General features: G+C 42.1%; 2 protein-coding genes across 3 annotated transcripts; one reads left to right on the top strand and one right to left on the bottom strand.

The window, feature by feature from the left end:
* Positions 1-774: 774 nt before the first annotated feature.
* Positions 775-3,960, top strand: LOC123058006 (uncharacterized). The gene is made up of 4 exons (XM_044480850.1): positions 775-1,077; positions 2,328-3,170; positions 3,251-3,406; positions 3,519-3,960. The coding sequence occupies exons 1-4, from the start codon at positions 1,003-1,005 to the stop codon at positions 3,891-3,893; spliced, it is 1,449 nt and encodes a 482-aa protein (XP_044336785.1). The 5' UTR covers positions 775-1,002; the 3' UTR covers positions 3,894-3,960.
* A 1,029-nt stretch (positions 3,961-4,989) lies between these two features.
* On the bottom strand, positions 4,990-9,711 carry LOC123060451 (MAR-binding filament-like protein 1). 2 transcript variants are annotated; one of them, XM_044483176.1, is made up of 4 exons: positions 9,336-9,711; positions 8,272-8,418; positions 7,636-7,901; positions 4,990-7,121 (listed from the first exon to the last, which is right to left on the bottom strand). In XM_044483176.1, exons 1-4 carry the CDS (start codon positions 9,592-9,594, stop codon positions 5,271-5,273), a joined length of 2,523 nt encoding a protein of 840 aa, XP_044339111.1. In that variant the 5' UTR covers positions 9,595-9,711; the 3' UTR covers positions 4,990-5,270. The 2 variants fall into 2 exon arrangements, with proteins under 2 accessions (XP_044339111.1, XP_044339112.1); XM_044483177.1 differs by lacking the exon at positions 8,272-8,418 and having other exon boundaries at positions 9,336-9,709.
* Positions 9,712-10,083: the final 372 nt, after the last annotated feature.

Here is a 10,083-nt window from a genome sequence, read left to right as displayed (position 1 = left end):
CTGTAGATGCTGATATTTTTTAAATAGAAATTCGGTCAAACTTTGTAAAGTTTGACTTGATAAAAATCTAATACGCAGAGTAAAAAGGACCGAAGGGAGTACTAGGATCAAGACATACTAGAGGCTATCTAAGCCAGTTTTCCCCGTTTTTTCTTTGTTCTTTCTTTTCTTTTCTTTCTTTTTTTTCTCTGATTTTTTTCATTTTTTTGGTTTTTTCTTTGTTTCTTTTTTTTCATTCTACATTATTTTATAAATCATCAACATTTTTCAAATACTTGTTCAAAAATTTTATATACGTAATCAATATTTCTTCAAATAATCATTGAATTTTTTTAAATAGTTATTCAACATTTTTCAAATACTTGTTCAACACTTTTATATACACGATCAACATTTTTATTAAATACTTGTTCAACATTTTTTCAAATACTTGTTCACATTTTTCAAATAGTTGTTCAACGTGTTTATATACATGATCAATATGTTTTCAAATACTTATTCAACATGTTTTAATACTTGTTCAAAAAAATCAATTTTTTATTATTTTTTTGTAATACATATATTTAGAATATTTTAAAGTATAAAAAAAGTACAAAAATTAAATTAAAAAGGAAACCGAAAACGAAAAAAAAGGGGAAAAAGGCTGTGGCCCCCCGCGCTCGGGCCGGCCAAGCTCAAGCGCTCTTCAGCGAGAGGAACCTCTCGTCTCGCATAACGCGAGAAATAGGGGCGCCCGGTATAGCCGCGCCCACCAAACACGCCCATCGAGGCTGTTGTTGTTGGAGTGTTTTTTTCCCGTCGAAAAGGCCCAACAGGCAGTTTTTGCATCACGGGTGTGTTTCTCCCCCTCTCGGGGTCGGCGGCGGCTCCGATGCGATTTCATCCCCCGCCCCTCGTTCAAATTGCTGCAGGTAAATAGAGCGAGTTTACCGAGAGGCAGAACGCTTGTCTGGACTTCATCATCCCGAGTCTCCACCTCAGTCATCGTCGACACATCGAATCATGGGGCTCCAGCGGCTCATGTGGATGCAGCATCATCGGCGTCACCACCAGATCCAACCCCACGTCCCCACCGTAGTAAGCTTCTTCTCTGTTTACGTCGCATGTATCTGCGTAAAGGAATCGATCTTCACTGAGTTAAGAGTAGGGAATTCAGAGTAACTTGGAAGCAAAAGGAAAAATAGCAGCAGTAATAAGAAGAAACACAGATAGCCTTAGATCTAGATGGAATTAAGAGTCATCTTAGCCATCCAATCCTCTTCCATGTACTCCCTCTAGTACCTGACACAAGAGCTCCTTTGTTTGTTTGAGCTCCATCTTAGAATCTATTTCTACTTGGTCGGACAAATAAAAGGAAATTGCACAAAACACCAATTCGTTGGGTTACTTGATTGATGCGTAGAACCATGAGTTTTTTTACTTGGCGCAAAACCACAATAGTCCAAACCACCTTAGTCCAAACCATAAAGCCAGTGAAAGCTTTCAGAGCAGCACTTAAATAGCTTCTATCTTTCCTAGGCACCACTAGAAAAGATAGAAGCTATTTAAGTGCTGCTCTGAAAGCTTTCACTGGCTTTATGGTTTGGACTAAGGTGTTGATTTCATAACAGTGCTTCCTGATTCTAGTAAAAAATTAAAGATTAAACTGCATATTCTAGTAATTGTAGAATGACATTCTATCTGGTCTGTGCAATTTGTTATCCTCTCACCTTAGTTACCAACGCTCATGTCATGTATCTTCACTGTACCTGCTAGCGCTGTTGCGTTTTGTTACACGGGCTTCTAGATATATCTATAAATATTCAGGTAAAAAAATTATACTCCCTCCAATCCAAAATAAGTGTCGCAGTTTTGGACTATGGTTAGTTCAAAACTGCAGCACTTATTATGGATCGGGGGAATACTATTTAATATTTTTAGCCTAGCTGAAGTTACATGTTCAGTTCTGCCTTTTGTTGTTGCAAAACTGACTTGTTTATCACGTGCGATTGTGCAACATATCACATCCAGTGCATCTTGTTTGACTAAAATGCACCTACTAACATTGTTGAATGTCAGTTACTCAATGCACATTTCGTGGATGGATTGCATATTACTTAATCCGTACAAGTCACTAACAGCACTTCTTAGGAAAGCCACTAATAACATTGCGGGAAGGATCTTCTCTGCGCAATGCTCAATCTAACTACCGCAATGCACTTTACTTAGCGGAAGCACGTAGTTCCGAATGGTATTCACTACGGCCTTATTTTTCTTTTCGAAATTGAAGTAACCGGTCGCCTCTACAAGTCCAATATTGAACTTTTCTCTAACACATGTGCGAGCAGGAAATCTGGGCTCATATACATTCTCTGCTGTCCCTGCGAGATGCTGCACGTGCTGCCTGCGTGTCACACTTGTTTCAACGTTCTTGGAAATGCCATCCCGATCTCACCTTTAGTAAGGAAACAATCTTCGATGAAAACCTGTACAGAAAGAATAAAACATCAGATAAAACAACGAGTGATCTTGTCAGGATAATTTACCGCATTCTGAAAAACCACTCAGGCAATGGTGTGAAGGCACTCAGGCTTGAAATAGATGATGTTGCCAATATTAGCGCATGTTATCTTAATGATTGGCTTCACCTTGCTGTTAAGCCAGGGATTGAAGAACTTGCCCTTTTGCTGCATGATGACTTGGATTACAACTTTCCATGCTCAATTTTACTTAATGGGATTGCAAACACAATTCGGGATCTTCGTCTCAGCAGTTGTGTCTTCCGTCCCATGGCTGGATTTAGTTGCTTAAGAAGCCTGACAAGTCTAGAATTGTCTGAAGTGTATATTACAGGGGACGAGTTAGGGTGCCTTCTTTCATGTTCTTTAGCTTTGGAGGAATTGGTACTCACGTATTGCAAAGAGATAGCTTGCCTCAAGATACCTTGCGCGCTCCAGCGGCTCAGCCAGTTGGTGGTCACTAACTGTGAAAATCTGGAGGTTATAAAGAGCAAAGCTCCTAATCTCACCGTTTTTGAATACACTGGTGGCGTAGTAGAAGTGTCAATTGGAGATGCGGTGCTAGACATTATGATTTCAGCTTCTGGTTGGAACGTTGTTCATTATGCTCGCGCCAAGCTTCCACAGATGGTCCCAAATCTTGAAACTCTTGACATGACCTCATCTTTGGCGGTAATACTCTAAAACTCTGGGTTATTACCGGCGATTTCCTTGGTATATTATTAATCTGAGGTGTTCTTTTTTTTATACAGACAGACATACCGTTTTTACCTGGCAAATTCCTTCACCTCAAGCACTTGTGTATTTTTTTCATGGTATCAGCAGGGGCTTTTTGCCCAGACTATGATTACTTTTCTCTGGTTTCTTTTCTTGATGCTTGTCCTTCCTTGGAGACCTTGATGTTGTCTGTAAGTCATGCTCATCTTCCCAAGGATATCTAGTGTCTATTGAAACAGTTAATTCGAGCACATATCTTGTTTTTTGTCTGTTATGAGTGACATTGATATCTATCATGGGCAGGTAACACAACAGAGTGTAGAGCATGATTCAGTTTTAGGTGATTCCTCACATCTAAGGCAGATGCCAGGACACTGCCATGGCAGCATCAAGGATGTGAAGATCATCGGTTTCTGCTCCGCGAAAAGCATGGTTGAGCTAACAGTCCATATTCTTGAGAACGCGGTTTCGCTGGAGCGCCTTACACTGGACACTGTCTGTTATGATCTTAGGTGTTCGGATGGTGCTAGTGGATGCTCAGTTGGGAATATGAATATGATCATGGAAGCCCGTAAAGCACTCGTGGTTGTGAGAAGTTACATCTTAGAGAAAGTTCCCTCTACAGTTGAGTTAAACGTTGTGGAGCCTTGCAGCCAGTGCCATGCTGTTGAAAATTAATGTCAAATTATCATGATTTCTCAATGTTCAATCATGTATTGTTACATGCTCGTTTCATTAAGTTATCTCACCCGTTGTGCAAGTCTTTTTTCTGTATATGTTTTGCGCTTCGTTTCACTACTGTTTTAAAACAAGCGCCGATCTGCCGATTATTTCATCTAGTGATATAGTGTTATAGAACCGCCTCATGGGCATGCTTCCAATGCTAGTGCCATGACGCTCGTTCTACCAAGAACTTCTGCAATGATCATCAAATCAAATATATAAATGCCTAAACATATTTCACCTTGGACTTCAGTTTCAGATTGCCTCAGCTCAAGGATTTGATTCACAAATTAACAATACAACTTGATCCATGGGGTAACTGCCTGAGGTTGGGATCTTCAATTAGACTGGCACATGCCCATTATGCAAAGATGATTTAAGCCCATAATATTTGCCACTGATAAAAAAATGCGTTGCAGTTTCATGTTAGATTGAGAATATATCTGCCAATCTATTAGTCGGGGCCTGACTTGTGACTTAACCAAACAACACAGAAACCTGGACTGTGTGGGCCATGTGCTCTAGATAAACAGGTGAGGTGTGTCTCCATGAGAATTGAACGTGGGAGACATTATTTCTGTTGAGTATATTAATTAAATCTGTGATGCATATACTCTTCCAAAGTTTCATTATCTGTTGAAATAGAGTATGTTCAACAGAACGGAACCATGTCCATGAAAAAGATGTTGGAGTATGTTCATCCAAAATATGAGTATATTCCTTGAGAAGATATTAGGTATCTATCCCTTGAAATTTGGCGTACATACTTGTAGTATATAATAATAAAGCTCTGCAAGTTTTATACACCCTGTTTCCCTTAAACCAAATGGCAGCAGCAACCAATGGATCCCCAGGGAACAAACAAACCTGCCTCCAGCATATGAAAATGTGTGCATTGGGGTGATTAAGCAGGAGAATGTGGGTTAACCAAAAACATGTGATGCACAAAGTATAGGTAGTGCTACTGCATTTGAAAATAAGCAATACTGCTAGATTAACAGTGAATAGCAGACCATTGATTCTACCAAGTAGATAAAATGAGCGGATAATATCTATGAACAATTCAGTGTAACTACAGATAGGAGAATTCTCCATCATGTCGACCGTTCAAAAATTAACCTGTACACAAGTAAACTCTCAAATTCTCAAAACCCATGGCACGTGAATTACAGGAAAGGAACTGGATGTCTCAAACGTCACAAGGAAGTAAACTAAATAGCACTGAAATGATGACCCATGCTACAGGATGGTAGTATCAAAAATGAAGTTATAACTGATGACTAAACAAAATGAAAGGAAGATGGCACTTCTCTATGGGACTACCAGATAGATTCATCGCGGCCCACCGCCTTTTCCTCTCCTAGCCTTTACTCTTACAGTATATGGAGTCTCAGCAGCAATTTCGCCGGTCTTCTGAGTACCATCATTCACAGACTGCTCGTTCGGGGTCTGACTGGTCTCTGTGGGAACACTTGTTCGGGGAACATTGCTGGTCTCTGTGGGCGAACTTGCTCTGGGAGCAGTGCTGGTTTCTGTGGATGCACTTGCTCTGGGAACATATCTTGTTTTCTGGGATTTGCTTGCACTAATCTGCCTCCTTAGGCGCAACATCTCACCCTTCGCTAAGGCCAGTTCCTCTTCGAGGTGCCTAGACCTCATTTCAAAAGTCTCCCTTTCTGTCTGAAGCCTTGTGATAAGATTCTGAGCATCCTCACAGTTCTCTTGAGCCTCGGTTGTCAGTTTTGTTTGTTCATCGAGAGCTTTTGATAGCATTTCTTTCTCTGCTTCAAGAGTGGTATTCTTGGAATGAGTGCTCTCTAGCGCCTCAGAGAGTGACACTGCGCTCGTGTTCATCTCATTTAGTGATCTGGTTGCTTCATCCAGGTCTGCTTCGAGTACTTTTCGTGCTTGAGAATCTGCATTCAATTGTTTGGCCAAAGCCTCAAGCTCCCTATTCAAAGTGGTCACGATTCTCCTTTCATCAACAAGCTCCTGTGTGGTGGACTCGAACTTCTTGTACACATCCAGCAATTCTTTCTTCAGGTTGTCACGAGCTTCCACGGCAGAAGCAAACTCATTAGAGGTAGCTTCAAGTTTTTCCTGACCCTTTTGAATCATCTCTTTAGCTGAGACCAGTTCATCTGATAGAGCTTTAGATACTGATTCAGCCTCTCCAAGCTTGTAAGTCAGACCTTCTCGCATTTCATTGAACTTGCTTTGGAGATTTGAAATCTGCAATGCCAGGTCCTTATTTGTCCTATTTGCTTCATCAAGGTCCTTGGAAAGTTCGGAAACCTCAGTTCGGGAATCACTTAGGGTCTCTTCAGTGGATTTAAGTAAATCTCTAAGGCTTTTCAGTGCTGCAACTTCATCGTCTAGCATTGCTTTGGTGGCATCCAATTCCTTGTTCAATCCGGCAATGACTTCATGGTCTTTGCTAGAGGCACTTAATGCAACAGAGAGCTTTTCTTCCATCTGTTTGATCAGATCATCTTTCTCAGACAGTAGTTCAGAATCATGGTTCGCTCTTATCTCAGAAGAAGCCTTTAAGTCTGTGCACTCTTTAATTAGCTCATTTATTTTTTCCTCGGCTTCCTTCTTTGCAGAGCTTAATACTTGAAGTTTCTCACTCAGTGAATCAATTGACGATATCTTAGAAGCAAGATCATTTTTAGTTGTATGAATCTCTTCCTCCAGTTGTTGTATTTTAGCATTTGCAAGTTCAAGACTCTCTTTCGTTTGATGAGAGAAACGGCGCAGGTTCTGATACTCCGCTTCCTTTGAAGAAAGTGATGAGTTGAGTTCCTCAATGCGTTTCTCCTTGCTATCATACTGTTGGCTGAGTAGACTTAACTTTTCCTGCAAATCATTCATTTCACCAACCTTTTCTGTCAGTTTGGCTTCAAGCACATCTTTATCATCCCCAGCTTTAACAATACTACTCTCTAATCTCCGTATTTCATCCTTGAGCTCCTCAGCCCGTGCCTTCTCCCTTCTGAATTCTTCACTTAGTGATGTTACAGTCTTTTTTGTTGAAGCCAATTGATCTAGCAATGAAGCTTCCTGCTCCTGGAACTTCATAGATTGCTTCTTCTGTGCTGCTTGTTGCTCTAATAACCTTTTTTCATAAGTCTCCCTCATCAATGAGATCGCTGCCTCACTTTCAGCCAATTTGACCTCCAACTGAACAAAGTAGCAATTTAGACATGTCAGATAAATGTCTTCATGGATCAATTTGAACATATAAAAATTTCAAGGCATTAAAGTACTTATAATATTTTTAAATCTGATTGCATTCATATGCAAGTTACACTCTCTAAGCGAGTCAACTTAAGACATGCTTCCCTGAGAACGTCATGGTGGGAAATAAGAGTATTCAAGCTCGCAAGGTTCCAGTGAGTCCTATACTTCCAAGCCTAACGAAAATTAGTTTTAATCAGTCCAATACATGTAAGATCCCACACACCCTAATTTGAGAGTGTTCATTTTTCTATAGAACACATGCCCACGCCCAGTAATCAAAGCACACACACGCGCACCAACACGCACAAACACGTGTGTTTGTCTATGGGTATGCACATTGCTATTTGTGTCCATTTCTCTTTTTCCTTCCTTAGGATCTTGGTCAAGACTACACAAGAATATCAGCAAGTATTATGAAATATATCAAAGTGAGTGTGGTTTGCAGATGATTTACAGATGAGACGACAGATTGCAGGGCCTTCTTTTCCTGTTGAGATGTACCATACAATCCAGCAAGAACTCCCGAGGCAATAACCGCAATTGCATTCAGAAGTCCGGCAAGTGGATTCCCTGAAGATTGTGTTTGCACCACTGGTAAGGATGATTCGGGTTGAGGGGCTTCAAGTAGAGGAGTTTCTGACTGAGTCCCGCCAGTCTGAGGTTCATCAACCATAGTCCCGCCAGCCTGAGGTTCATCCACCTTTGGGACATCCTTTGTCTCTACAGAGAAAAGCAACGTCAACTATTTATCTATTTTTCCAAGCCACCATAAATGTGGAAAACAAATGAACTAGTAATCTAGTATCAGTATGTTTATGTTTACAAAATGTTCCCAAGTTAGTAGTATTCGTATGCAAGCACTAAATAGCACTCCAATGTGATGACAATGAGGCAGCACAAAGACAAGGGAATTCAAAATAACCTTATCTTGGAGTAGAGTTTCCAGGCACAATAGTAAATATTTATACCAGGCAGCAAAAGCAAAGGAATGCATCATAGTAGACCCCAACAGGGTTACTACCAAAGTCATAAATGATACTGTAAATCCCATCTTCAATATGCCTATTTAAATGAGGGCGGGAATTCTGACCATCAAGCATGGCATCGTTAGGTTTACAGATGACTTTATTACGTCCAATCTTGAAAGTTATGTAGCAATTCTGCGCATGATGATCTATCCTCGGGGCAAGGATCCCCTTTCTTCTAATAAACCCTTGGGGTAATGACATGCCATAAACTGCGGGAAAATTTAAAAAGTGACATCTGATCAAATTCACTTGAGATAAGTCGTGAATAATGAGAGCATAGCTGTGTAACTCCAATATCAAGTCTATTCCACAAAAATATCAGGTTTAAGCATTCTCATGACAATTAACTGCATTAAGTACAGGATTTATGCCATGTCCAAACTGACTGATGCTTCAGGTATGAACCTTTCACAAAACCTAGACATAAACCTTTGTGGCGTGGCACATATCAAGGGTAAGATTTAGTTTGAGGAGTTATCTATAGTCATCACCATCTTTTTGTAGAAGTACGATAGTATGGGAAAAAAATCCAGCCCAAACTCAAATTTGTAGTTCTAAGCAATATTTATAAACTAATGGGCCTCGGGGGATTTTTCTAGTGAGAATTTAAAATGCAACAAAGATCCACAGTTAGAGGAAATTTGCATTTCGACAGAAATAGTCTTGAGATTTGACATGAAACATCACATGCATCTCTACAACACAAGACATGTAACTCTCTGCATATGGTGGGGTTTTTTTTTTTGAGGGTTGCATATGGTGTTATTTAGTTGTACTAGGTGTGCGATTGCACTGTTTTATTCAGGCTGCTGTGACATTCTTTGAAATGTCAGGTCATAAGGTCAGGTGAAAATTTCAATCTGATATGTTTAGGTGAGAGTCTAAGATGGCAGGCTGACATTCAATCTCTTTGCTTTAGCAATTCCATAGAAGGTTTTTGGTTTTACAGTCTTCGACTCTTTGTACTGCAAACGTTGGTGACAGTAACGAATTGGGGGTAAAACCCTTTTCGTCAGACAGTATTACATAGACAGACTGGCTTTAGTGCTGTAAACATATGATGAATATAAACACAAGACGGAATTGACATGAACAAACAGATCCCGGGTCGGAGCATCGCACTAACCAGTCACGAGACCCGCGCTGCTGGGCGCGGCGGCCTTGGCGGCGGTGTCGCGGAGGAGCGGCAGCGCGGAGACCCCGAGGAGCACGGCCCGCCGCGCCAGCGCGTACCGGGCGGCCTGAGACGAAGACGGCCCGCCATCGCACGATGCGACGACGGCCGCGCCCCTCCGCGCGCGGTGGCGGCCGGCGGCGGCGGAGGGGCAGCGGTGCCGGGACGCGAGTGGCGGCGAGGGCGAGGGCGAGAGGAGGAGGTACCCCATCGCGCCACCCCCAGAGGCAGAAGCAGAAGCAGAAGTGGAAATGGCGGTGGCGGTGGTGGTGGTGTGGATTAGGAGCTGGCCATCTCGGAGGCGGAGGAGAGAGAGTGGGTGGGTCTCAGCTGGTGACAAAGGCAATCTCCTTTGGGTGACGGGGTAATTACGGGTATGCCCCTGCGGTTTCCGACGCGCACGAATCTTGGCGAGGTTTTCACGCTGCTGGGGTGCACACTGGCTGGCCGTGCGCCAAAGGTTGTCGGTTCGGTGGAGTGACGGATTTACCCTCTGGCTGCGTGCTTTGCGCGGGTTCTGTTGGTGCTGTTTGGAAGGGTGCCTCGGAGTTTTTGTGTGGTCGGCAGGATGGGGGTATTTCCAATTTAAGGCACTCTGCGTCATGGGCAGGTGAAATGGCCCGGCCCATTTAAGCATCTTCAGCCGTTCGGCCCCCCAAGGGAATATCCTATTTACTGCATTCTGCGATCAAGCGGTAAG

Source organism: Triticum aestivum, chromosome 3A, assembly GCF_018294505.1.
Source record: "Triticum aestivum cultivar Chinese Spring chromosome 3A, IWGSC CS RefSeq v2.1, whole genome shotgun sequence".
Classification (NCBI taxonomy): domain Eukaryota; kingdom Viridiplantae; phylum Streptophyta; class Magnoliopsida; order Poales; family Poaceae; genus Triticum; species Triticum aestivum.
Note: the sequence above shows the minus strand (reverse complement) of the source record. Positions and strands in the feature narration are given on the sequence as shown.

Excerpts from the sequence above, each read along its gene's own strand:
- LOC123058006 (XM_044480850.1), top strand. The coding sequence starts at position 1,003 with ATGGGGCTCCAGCGGCTCATGTGGATGCAGCATCATCGGCGTCACCAC. Across the intron at positions 3,171-3,250 it reads ACATGACCTCATCTTTGGCG|ACAGACATACCGTTTTTACC; the intron begins GTAATACTCTAA and ends TTTTTTATACAG. Across the intron at positions 3,407-3,518 it reads TGGAGACCTTGATGTTGTCT|GTAACACAACAGAGTGTAGA; the intron begins GTAAGTCATGCT and ends TATCATGGGCAG.
- LOC123060451 (XM_044483176.1), bottom strand. The coding sequence starts at position 9,594 with ATGGGGTACCTCCTCCTCTCGCCCTCGCCCTCGCCGCCACTCGCGTCC. Across the intron at positions 8,419-9,335 it reads CAGCGCGGGTCTCGTGACTG|TTTATGGCATGTCATTACCC; the intron begins GTTAGTGCGATG and ends ATTTTCCCGCAG. Across the intron at positions 7,902-8,271 it reads TAACGATGCCATGCTTGATG|AGACAAAGGATGTCCCAAAG; the intron begins GTCAGAATTCCC and ends TTTTCTCTGTAG.